Raw genomic sequence first — 12,516 nt, 5'->3', positions numbered from 1 at the left:
GAAGGAACATGCACAAGCCCAAGGTGCTGAGGGTCAGAGCTTCCATGGGGCCTGCCAGATTTGGAAGTTGGCCCCTCTCTCTTTTCTGTGGAAGTTCAATCCCCCTGTCCACAAGGAGATATGAGCCGGGCTAAAATTCACCTGGTACTGTCCGGAGCAGAGCTCTGGTAAACATTTTCAAACCCGCTGGAGTTTTTATAGGATTTTGGGAGAGGGATGTGGGGGGAGGACTCCAGAAAATACTCAATAAGAATGTAAACCCTGGATATAACCATGGCAGGGGACAATCGAGCCATAGGTAATTAGTAATGCTGGGAAATGCAGCATGAGTACATGACAGTTAAATGGGATCTGATAAAATATTAACTAATGTAAAGCTTGCTGAAGTGGGGAGGTTATACGCGGCAGGTAAACAAATCGGCCCGGCCCGCCAGGGGCTTTCCCTGCACAAGCGGCAGAAGAAGTTTGGGAACCACTGGTCTAGAGTTTGTGTCTCTACAGTTATTGTCATACAAACACAATTCGCCTATACATTATCTTTCCTATAAAAAGGTGCATGACGTCTGGATGCCGACGGCATGATATATTGTCAGCTATCACACCTGTCCTACTGAGACAATGATATTGCTGTGTTTACTTTTCTACCAGTAAATTGCATTCCTTGGACCTAATCCTCCCCTCACTTACCCCAGTATAAATCAGGAGTAACTACCTGAACTCAGTGGAGCTACACCACTGTAAAACTGATCTGAGAGGAGAATCAGGCCCTGTGTCAATCAGATCATTGCATTTCTTTCCTGTGCTGGCCACTCTTTTTCTGCACATGGGTGGCATTCAGCCAGAGAGGATACCTAAAATAGTCTTGCTGTAGTATGTCAAATAATCCATGTTCCTTCTCATTAAAGTGCCATTTTGATAAGGGAAATAGGAAACCATAACATTTCTGCTCCATTCGTTTTGCAGGCCTACGAAAACTTTGTCAAAAAAAACGGAAAAGAAAAACTGCTTCCCGGGCTTGACATGAACCATAAGCAGCTGTTCTTCGTGAACTTTGCACAGGTATTGTATCCTTCTTGACTGGAGGTTTGAAAATAATTTTGAGTTACAATTTCACCATAAGCTGAACAGCAGTCTGACTTTTCTCATTCTAACAAGAGCTGGCAGGGTTGTTAAATTGAGCAGAGTCCAGAGCAAAGCAGACAGGATGTTAATCCTAGCTACACACGTGAATTCATGCAGGAGTAAGTCTGCTAGGCACAGTCTTCTAGGCTCAAATGCCCGTGAAAGTGTACTACAGTATGTGGGATTTTATAGAATCCACATTTTTTCACTGTGGTCCAATTTGAAATGTGTTCTCCAGCATTAAATGTTTCATAATAAAACTAAAGCAACACTTCTCCTGAAAAATCTTATTCACAACAAATCACTTTCTTTCTGATACGTTTCTAGATATGGTGTGGAACATACCGTCCAGAATATGCTGTCAACTCCATTAAAACTGATACGCATAGCCCAGGCAAATTCAGGTCAGTGTTTATAATCATCATCCTCGGCTGTAAGATAGCTTTTCATTGTAGATATCAAAGCACTCTACAAAGCAGGGCAAGTATCATTATCCTCATTTTATGGATGTGACACAAAGAAGTGACATGACTATCTCAAGGTCAGACAGCAGGTCAGTGACAGAGCCGGGAATAGATTGCAGACATCCAGGCCTGTGGCCTTTCCTTGTTGCCTCCTATGATCATGTTCATTTAAGCCTCTGCTAAGGTTCTCCCCAAGATGGCCGAAAGACAGACAAGGAAGTGACTTAAGGGGCTCCGTGGCCTGAAGGCTAGGATTGAAATCCTGGCTCTGCTGAAGTCAATGGCAAAACTCCCACTGACTTCATCGGGGCAAGGATTTCAGTTTGTATGTCTCTCTTGACAGCTCTAAGGAGAGAGGGCTCAGCCAGGGAAAAATGAAGAAATCAAATGGTCTCCCCACAAACAGGGATAATAGAAGGGAGGAGGATGGGCCTTTTTCTATGGTGGGAGCTCTTTGCCTAAAGGTACGCAGGCATCACACCAAATCAGAAGCAGGAGCACCTTCCAGAACTCTAGGGGTTCTTTTGTTTTGCTTTTTATTGTCTGGATTGGGTCTTTTCCTTCACTGGTATGGCACAGACAGTGTGACTGCATCCTTAGACCTACATTATTATTATTTAATTGTACTGAGGCACTGTCTAAGGGCCACAAACAGGACTGGGGCAGCATTGTACTGGGCACTGTACAAACACAAGGGAAACAAGGTCCCTGTTCCCTCCCTCTCCCTAACAAGAGGGAAGAAAAAAAGGCTGGTAACAAAGATTCTCCACCCCGTGAGCAACAACAGACCCACGCACTGTGGCGTGATGGAGAATTGGTTTACTTTTCCTCCCATCAGGCAACTGAGTCATAGGTGATCATGCCTAGTGGTAGGAGTCCAAATGCCAGAGCCAAGGGGTGAAATAGGGTCAGACCAGGGCCAAAGGTCAGAACCAAAATCAGAGTCCAGGTGCCAGAACCAAGGGTCAAGACAGAGTGGGAGCCAGAAATCAGAGCCAAGGCTCAGAACTGCATTACCAGGAGTCAGGGAAGGCAGCAGTAGGGCTGGCTCAGAGCCAAGAGCAAAGCTGGGACAGGACTGGGTGCAGGGCAAGGTCTAGGCTGGAGCAGTGGTGGAGAAGGGCTTGGAGAGAGACAAGCACAGGGAAGCAGAGACTCTGTGGACATGTGCATTGAGCAACCACCAACCTGCTGCTGCTGCTGAGCTTAAGGACCATCCTGCTAGCTTCCTCAGCCAGTCAGGCAGGGCGGTCCATCAGCCAGCCTAGCTGACTTGTTAGGCTGTCAGGAGTACTGAGCAGGTGCAGGGCCTTCCTCCTGGCAAGTCAACCCATTCTGGAGAAAGCTGACTCTGTGCGTGAGGGGGTGCCAGGAGGAAGGCCCTGCAGCTGCACTTGCTCAGTACTCCTGACAGTCTAACGAGTCAGCTAGGCTGCCTGACTTCCTCTTCCCCTGCAGGGGCTGCTCCCAGGGCAGGTCAGACCCACCTCTGGGGTCTCCCCCAGCTGCAGGAAGCTCCACGTCTCCAGCTGTGTCCTCCCCACCCAGAGAGGCTGCTGCTCCAGATGTCACCTCTCCTCCCCCACACGGAAAGGCTGCAGCTCCAGCTGTCACCCTCCCCCATGCGGAGAGGCTGCAGCTCCAGCTGTCAGCCCCCGATTTGGGTGGGAGACTGCTGGGAAAACCACAGAGATGGTAACCCATGCCCCCATACCCTGCTACCCTCACTTCTGTGCTGGTGCTGGCTTTAAGCTGGGTGCCCAGCCAGCAGCCTTCCTCTCTGGCTGCCCAGCTCTGAAGGCAGTGCCCCTGCCAGCACCAGGGCAGAAGTGAGGGGGCAATCCCATGACACACACACCCCCACACACACACACAATAGCCTTGCCACCCTCCCACCTTTGGGCTGGGACCCCCATGATTACATCTTGAAATTTCAGATGTAAAAATCTGAAGACATGAAATTGACTAATTTTAAAAACCCTTGGCCATGAAACTGACCAAAATGGACTGTGAATTTGATAGGGCCCAACTTATGAGGCTTAGGTACCCAGAAGTTGCAGACGGTGTGGGCTGATTAGGACCCTTAAATTTTAACCTAAACCAGCACAACATTCCGTTTGAACTACATAAAAACACTGCGTTTGTTCTTCTATATCCGATCGGCTAAGTCTCGTCAGAATGGTAGATGCCACAATACCTGTGCTAGCCACAAAAATCATTGTGAACCCTACAGCACTTGCACTCCCGCTGATCACATTATCTTCTGATACAGTTCAGCACATCACTTCCAAAGGGCTTTTTTTCTTAACCCCCTCTCTTTACCAGAGAATTATTGCTTATCCCACATATTCAAATATTTGGTGAAAGCAGTGACTGTTCCTGCTGTTGTCATTAATTGGCATTTTGGTGTGGGCGTTTCTGTGTTATCTGCAAACCTCTCCCCAAGGCAATTATATTTAAAACTCCTGCAAGCCGCTGAATCTAGGCACAATGTTAATGAGGATCTGTGGCAGTTCGTTATAGCTTTGCCTCATATTTGTGTTATTAATTTGTACAGTTCATTCGTTCTTGTGATCGGCTTGATGTCCTTATGCATTTATATTTGGATGCACTTTGCTTCAATGTCATACGTTAAGTCTCACTACTGTTTTTATATCTATATAGGTGGCTACAAACGAAACGTGCCTAATCCTGCAAACCTTTACTCACACAAGTCATCTTACATGAGAAATCTCACTGATATTGCCAGGACAGCTTGCCTCAGTAATGATTTGCAGGATCAGGCCCAACATAAAGCTCTAAAATCTAAAGCATCTTTGTACATATTAGAATTGTATCTAAAACTACAACATATTTAACTTAAACATATAAAACTACCAGGATATTAATGACTTTGTATCAAAAAGTCATATGGACTCAAAATGTATAGGTTTATTTTATGCCTATTGCATTTGCTGGAGCTGATTTATTTCTCTGTCAAGGTGGGATGGGCAGTTCTTTATATTGCTTTGTTATTTGCATTATATGTTTTTAACGTATGGATTGGTTGTTTTGAGCACTGGATGGAGAATGACAGAAGCTTGTATATACCTGAAGTTGTTGATCAGATTACATTTGTTACAATTAGAATAAATGTAGCAATAGAATACAATATCTAAGTATAATAAAATAAATATGAAAGGAAGCCTTAGATTTTTGGTATCTAAAGGAGGAAAAAGAAATGAAGTAATTTTTCAGATAATTTGCATTTGATTGTTATTCCATTTTAAAACAAATCAGATATAATGACAGATACAAGTCAAATCCTGCTCATCTGACTCACCTTATTGGTATTAGTGACATAACTAAAGCAAGCGGGATTTGCTCTCCACTGCCAATAGATCAAAAATAATGACAGCTATAAGTAAGATTTTATGACACACAGAATATTTTTGGCTATGTTTTTGGCAAAATCCTACTTCAGTAGCTCCAGCCCTGGGATTGGTCAAAGCTTTGCTGGATCACTTACTAGAAAGCAATCTTTGTCTTCTCTCTCTTCTATTTGGTCCCATGTGCTGCTGATGGCTCCTGAAAATACTTACCAAATATTCCCCTTTTGATTTTACAGGGCCGATCCGGTAATTTGTAACAAATGTAATCAGATAAACTGCTTCACCTCTATTACTGCTCACAATTTCCACAGACAGTTCTTGATTATATTGAATCTAATTGTTATTGAAATTATTCAGAAAATGATTTCTGCAAATAATTCTTGCTTCACAATCAATTCAGTGCCACTATTTGATATTTGACACTAAATACTGGAGTTGTTTTGACTAGATGTATAGGTCACAGGGTATATTTCTGCCCTGGGAAGGGTGTAATTCTCAGAGTCAGGTTTCACAATACAAATCTGAAAATTGCTTTTGACTAGCATTTCCCAAAATTCACTTAAAATCTACTGTTTATGTCAACATTTCTTCCAGGAAACTTGTTCACTAGAATATTTGTGGGCAGTGACCAGAAAAAGGGGCATGACTATAGTCAAATGGAATGAATACTAACAAAAAACATCTTCAATATTCCTCCAGCTCTAGGTTTTACCTACTTTTACAGAGGACTTAAAGCACAAATGGAGCTGTCAGAAAAATTGCCAGCAAAACGAACAAAAGGCCATTACCCTGTTCCTATGATGTCAATGAGAGTTTGACTCCAATAGACATCAATGGAAATAATATCAGGCCTGTGTTTCTACGGGTCGCCTTCTTTTATATGTGATAGGGAATGTGCAAACTGGAAAAATAAAAATTTAGGTGGGCCACTACCATTTTAGAGGAGAAAGGGGGATAACCTGAAAATGCTTATGGATGTTTCCTGAAATATTTTGAGGTGCAGAAAATAACAGTTCGGTTTTATTTTAAGTTGGGTCTTAAAGAGAATTAGTGGTACCAACTTCTTTTTGTTTTTGTTTTAAAGGATCATAGGATCATTGCAGAACTCTGCAGAGTTTACCGAGGCCTTTTCATGCACCACAACAGAGTACATGGACCCTGCAAAAAAGTGCCGTGTTTGGTGACAGCTATAAACCAGGCACCCCAAGGACAAACTTCCAGGCAAACAGAAATTTGGAACTTACTGGGAGGACTGGGGGAAGGAAATGTGCTACAAAAGTCATTTGTTAGTGGACAAAAAAACCAACAATATCTGTGAGATCAGAAATTCAAAACAATCAATTCTTCAAATTAAGGTTTATAGCCAAGGCAGCAAATATAATATATAAACTGCTTTTTTATGACCAAACCTTGCAAAATATAAATCACTTAATTGTTTACCTATTTCTTCACTCTTAAACAACATTGTTATTATAGTTTAATTCTGTTTCCCATTTGGTCTACAGATTTTTTTATTCTCACTGGGGAACACTTAATCACCTACTCCTTTGAGAATGTATACTGATATTTCTGATCAGATGGAGGAAGAAGATATTAAGTAACACATTATCTTGGACACAGTGGCGTAGCTAGGTGGAGCGAACAGGGCAGCAGACATAAAAAAAAGGTACCACCCGCTTGTACTCACCAGGCGGCGCTCCGGGTCCTCGGCGGCACTGAAGGGCCCTGCCGCCGAAATGCCGCCAAGGACCCGGAGCGCGTGAAGGCCCGTGCTGCCGAAGTACTGCCAAGGAGCCGGAGCGCGTGAAGGCCCCCGCCGCCAAAGACCAGGAGCACCACCGGGTGAGTAAAAATTAAAAAAGGAGCCTATAAATTAAAAAGGCGCCACTTGTGCTCAGAGGGGGAGCGGTCGCTCCCCCCCTGGCTATGCTACTGCTTGGACATCAAAGTATAATCAGACAACAGTTCATCTAAAAAATGTCAGACTCTGTACCCTCTTCTGTCATGATAAATGTGTTCTACCAAATGTTTGTTTTCATTTTTACTTGAAATGATTTATATGAGAAAAGTCCAAAGACCTGTTGTAATTCACTTAAATAATTTCTCAGTAATTATTCCAATGCTTAAAGGCTATTTACTTGGTTTTATTTACCGCCTTCCAGCCAAAATGAAAATGTAGCTAATTTATTAATTTTTGAGTTTACAATCAGTAATGTTGTGATCAAAGACCCCTTCACAGGTTTCTAAGAGTTGTCTTGCTTTCTCTAAACTTGGTCTTTTAAAAAGATTTGTAATAATATATAAATCATAGTTTTTATTTTTAATTCTGAGCTACACTTATGACTTGAAGTTATTGTTATATATTTTATCAGTGGCTGCATATAATTGAGAAATTTTAGTTACACATAGTATGATATGAAATGACAAAGCCTATAAAACAGATCTCTAAAGGGATGCACCAAAAAACAACTTTTGAGACTCACTTTTTCAATTTTTAGGGCCTGATCCAGTAAATACTTTGACTTTGTTGATGTCAGTAGTCCATTTGAAGTCAATGAGACTGGTTATGTCATTAGAGTTATACAAGTGTTTGCAAGATTGGATCCTTAATTGGTACTGGCAAAAGGCTTTAAATACACTATGATACATATGAAATGCCCTCCTGCAGGTTGCCAAGAACTTACTGCTTCTTCTATCGAAGCTAGTTAAGACTTCCAAAAATAAACACCAGATACCTCCAATGACTTCTATAATGGGTAAAACTATGTTCATTTTAGCTTTCCAAGTTTGTCGTCTGAGGAAAACCTTTTGATAATAAATTGAAATTATGAGCCAACTGCTCATTATTGTCTACAATGACTGCAGTGTATGTGTGTTTTCTGTGGGAGATGTGCAGTAACAAAGATGTGTCGTCTGCAGTAGAGGTACAGAAATTCCAAACTCCTGGGGTGCCTGTTATGATTAACATGAGAACTCAAATTATTTGATGATAATTAAAAAAAATGAATGGATAATTTGGAACCTAGGGAAATTACACCAGAATGGACTATGCTAGTCTTTGTCTCACATGTGTTCATCACACCAGGCTGACAAACAAAATACATCAAAACATAGAGCACCAAGTCCTCTTCCTGCACCCTGCCCAAGTAGTCAGGCTTAGTGCAGGAGCAAGAGGAAAAAATACTCTGTGGATGCTACTGCAGCTCACCAGCCACTGCATCACCACTCGACAAAGGACAACAGCAGTGGCTCAACATAGTGGCAGCCCCCAGGCCATCTGTCAGCTCTGTGCTGCCAAAGCCCATTGTACGGAGATCCTGACAGAGCCCCACACAACTTGGCTCTGCACTGTATTCCCAGTGTAGACCCCTGAGCTGGCTTTCCAAATTCTACTCCCCACTTTGCACAAGAGAACTCTAATCCCAGTTCCACTCCATCTGGGTCCCCCTGTTGGCACAGCAAAGGGGATAGCAATGTGTGACCTAGGGAGCCCCTCAGTGCCAACTGGCAGAGGGCACACCATAATATAACTCATATCAGGCTTGGCACACTCATTGCTCCAACTCGCTATTGTCCTAATCTGTACCTAAAAGGTGCCCTGTAAGATATTTTATCTAAACTGGTGCCACGCTGGTCATTAATATTATTTTGTGGTGTATGTACAGGTGATATATGAATTATAAATATGTGTTGGAAATATTTTCTTAAAATGTGTTTGGCAAACAGGGTTTAAGACACCCCCACCTTAGACAAAGGTATGTGGTTCTTGAATGTGTTTCCAAAGTAAATTGAGCAAGGTGAGACAATGAAATTGTCTACCTTGCATGTAAATGTAAAGTCATCAGGCAAACCAGTGTGGGGGATGGCCTCTTAACAATAGGAGATGGAAGATGCAACTCCAGGAAACCTCCTGGAGATAAGGTCATTGAACTTTGGAAGATATAAGCAAAGATAGAGAGCCATTTTGGTATCCATTACTGGACAGATACAAGTGGCCAGGGCTCTTGTACATCTGAGGAAAAACAAATAGAGGTTTTCAACCAAGGAGGCTGAAAGTCTATGGAAACTGAAGATAGGTGATAAACCTCCTTATATTCAGACTGTAACTTCCTGAAGTTAAATTTAGTCACTAGAAAGCATGTTTAGTTTGTAACTTTTCATATTTCTTTCATTTGTACTAGAAACCCACTTAATCCTAAATTTTTGGTTAATGAACTTCGTTTTAGTTTTACCACAAACTATCTGAATGCTGTGTGTTTCAACTACATGTGGGCGGACCTTCAGCTAAACTAGCAGGCTGGTATGTATGGTGTCTCTTTGGAGGCAGCAAACTGAATATCTTCTGTGAGGGCCCAGTGAGAGGGACTGGAGGCTACAGAGGCAACAGTTTTAGAGAGACCCAGGACCGGAAAGACTGTTGGTGTCACCCTACAAGGAGTAACCAGGATGATCAAAGCCAGGGTGAGGCTAGAGTGCTGTTGGCATCAGGGCTCTGAGCCGAAGCTGTACAGCAGAGAGGCACCCATGGTTACAGGGCAGGAAGTGACAGAACACCTTTCGGGCCTAAAGTATCACATAATGGCCCCAAAGAAAGGAGATTACAGGATAGGAATAACAAGAAAAAAAAGACAACTGTGTATTGGATTTCTCTCTCTACTGGATCCCTCTCCCACCCCACTCTATCTATTATCTTAGGTACTTATATGGCCTCCATTATTGTATTGTCTGAATGCTTCACAATCTTTAATGTGTTTCACATTTCCCTAGTTTGTTTATGAGAATGTCATGTGGGACTATGTGAAAAGCTTTACTAAAATCAAGATATATCATGCCTAGTGCTTCCCACCCCCAACCACCCCCAAGGTAGTAACCCTTTCAAAGAAAAAAATTAAGTAATGATTTGTTCTTGACAATTCCTTGTTGGCTATTACTTTTAACCCTATTATCCTCTAAGTGCTTACAAATTAATTGTTTAATAATTTGTTCCAGTGTCTTTCCAATTAAAGTTAGGTTGAGTGGTCTATAATTCTCCAAGTCCTTTTTATTTTTAAGGATAGGTACTTTGTTTGCCTTCCTCCAGTCCTCTGGGGCCTCAATCATCCTCCATGAGTTCTCAAAGATAATCGCTAATGGTTCCAAGATGTACTTCGGGAACTAGCTGAAGCACCGTACAATTAATTTCATTAGGCTCTGCTGTCTTGAATACATCAAACTTACCTAAATATTCTTTAACCTTTTCTTTCCCTAGCACGAGGGACAGCATGAGAAAGCACAAAGGTGCTTGTTGGAAAGTTTAACAAATGTGCATTGGAGGCTGGTGTCAACAGCTTGGTAACAAATAAGAGAGGATAGGTAGCGTGAGGCTAGAGTGTGAAGGGCCTAGAAAGTGAAGACAAGCAGCTTATGTTTCATGCAATAGACAAGGGGGAGACAATGGGGAATGCAAAGAGAAAGTGACATCGTCAAAGCCACAGACTAGAGAAATAATCTTTGCTTCAGTATTCTGAATGGAAATGAGTGGGGCAGGATTGCATTTGTCAAGGAAAAAGAGAAGGATGTTGCAGTAATAAAGACATGCGATGATGAGAGCTTGCACAAGTTTTAGCTGGATGGACAGGAAAGGCCCTATCTTATAGATGGTCTACATAAAGAATCGGCAAAATTTAGACATAGCCTGGAGGTGAGAACCTAGAGAGACGTCCAAGCTGAAGATGAGAAGCAGGCAAGGATGGTGTTATTTTCCCTAGTAACCAAAAAAAGAAGTAGTAGGGAGGCTTGGTTGGGGAAGACTAGAAGCTCTGTTTTAGCCATGTTCAGCTTGAGAAGACAGCTAACTTAGTGGAGAAGGAGAGGGGAATACATGGCCAATGATGTTGCTCAGTAGTTCAGTTGTTTCTCTCAGGCTGGCAGTAAGAAGCAACTCATCTTATGGAAAGTACCCAAAAAACACTGGCCACAGCAGCAGCAGCAGAAAAATTGTTTGATGAAGCAGAACCTCTACCCCTATCACAGTTGGGCCAGACGACTTGCTGAGGCCAGATTTCTCTTTTGTGATTTTTCCCCTATGTTTCATTGTCTGCCTTTTTTTTCTTATTAGAGAGATAAGGTGGGTGAGGTAATATCTTTTGTTGGACCAACTTCTGTTGGTGAGAGAGACAAGCTTTCGAGCTACACAGAGCTCTTCCTCAGGTATGAGAAAGGTACTCAGAGTGTCACAGCTAAATACAAGATTGAACACATAGTTTAGCATAAGTAGTTAGAATGTGTGCTAAGGGAACATACCAGGTGAAGTGGCTGGTTATCGCCCTTGTAGGCATAGGACAGAAAGAGGGGTTAGTAGATTACAGATTGTTGTAATAAGCCATCAATCCAGTGTCTTTATCAAGACCATGAGTTTTAGTGTCTGGCAAAGTTACAGATTTAAGCTCCCACATTGTGTTGTGCAGGTTCCCTTTGAGGATGAGGACTGAAAGGTCAGATATAGAGTGATTGCTGTGTGAAAAGTGTTCACCCACAGGTGATAGCTTTGTCCTTCATCATTTTCCTGTGTGAATTCATTTGACAGCATAGTTATTGTCTGGTTTCACACACATAGTTGTTATTGGGGCATTTAGTGCATTGGTGAGGTACACCACATGTAATAGGCATGTGTAGAACTTGAAAGGTGGTTTTTGGGAGGGTGTTGATCATTGTAGCAGCAGAGATATGTCTGGAGGTTTTGCATCTGTTGTTCTGGCAGGGTCTGGTGCCACTTTGAGTTGGTGTGTCTTGGTCTGGGGAGGTTGCTTCTGATAATGAACTTGGAGAGGTTGGAGGGTTGTTTGAAGGTTAGAAGTTGGGGGGTGTCAAGAAAGATTTATTTTAGGATGGGATCTGCCTTGAGTATGGATTGTAGTTGTTTGATGGTACTCGGTATGGGTTCCAGTGTGAGGTGGTAGGTGACAACGAGGGGTGTGCAGTCAGAGGGGGTTTTCTTTCTGTATTGAAGCAGGTTCTCTTGGGGTCTTTCAGTGACCTATTTCATGATGCAGTCTACTTCTCTGGTGAAGTATCTTGTTTGGTGAAGGCGGTTTTGAGTATGTTAAGGTGTATATCCTGGACTTTCTCCTCAGAGCATATTCTGTGGTCTGGCTGTAGATAACAGACTTCTTGGTGTGTTTGAGGCTGTTATTGGATCTGTGAAGGTAGGCAGGGTGATCCATGGGTTTCTTTTATACACATGTATGTAAGGTTCCATTGTTGAAGCTGATTGTGGTGTCCAGGAAGTTAATGTTAGTGTGGGAGTGTTCCAGAGAGAGAATAATGGACGGGTAGTGGTTGTTGAAGTTGTGGTAGAAATCTATGATGCAATTTAAGTAGTCTGTCCAGAGGATGAAAATATCATTGATGTATCTCAGGTATATCATTAGTTTCATAGTGCACTTGTCCAGAAATTCTTCTTCAGGGTGGCCCATGAAGAGTTTGGTACATTGGGGAGCCATCCTAGTTCCCATGGTTTGGATAAAGTGTTTGTTGTTGAATGTAAAATTGTTATGGGTGAGGATGAAATGGATGAGTTT

General features: G+C 42.4%; 1 protein-coding gene across 4 annotated transcripts in view; it reads left to right on the top strand.

Moving 5' to 3' along the window:
- Positions 1-7,813, top strand: part of MME (membrane metalloendopeptidase) — a 67,470-nt gene extending 59,657 nt beyond the window's left edge. For all 4 annotated transcript variants that reach the window (XM_084639746.1, XM_084639747.1, XM_084639744.1 and 1 more), the window contains 3 exons: positions 964-1,059; positions 1,450-1,526; positions 6,042-7,813. In XM_084639746.1, coding sequence (XP_084495872.1) covers positions 964-1,059; positions 1,450-1,526; positions 6,042-6,141 — 273 coding nt within the window. In that variant the 3' untranslated portion in view covers positions 6,142-7,813. The remainder of the gene's footprint in view (positions 1-963; positions 1,060-1,449; positions 1,527-6,041) is intronic.
- The last annotated feature ends 4,703 nt before the right edge of the window (positions 7,814-12,516 follow it).

Source organism: Lepidochelys olivacea, assembly GCF_965140295.1.
Source record: "Lepidochelys olivacea isolate rLepOli2 genome assembly, chromosome: 9".
In the NCBI taxonomy this organism is placed as follows: domain Eukaryota; kingdom Metazoa; phylum Chordata; order Testudines; family Cheloniidae; genus Lepidochelys; species Lepidochelys olivacea.
The sequence above is the reverse complement of the archived record's forward strand: the minus strand, read 5'-3'. Positions and strand labels throughout refer to the sequence as shown.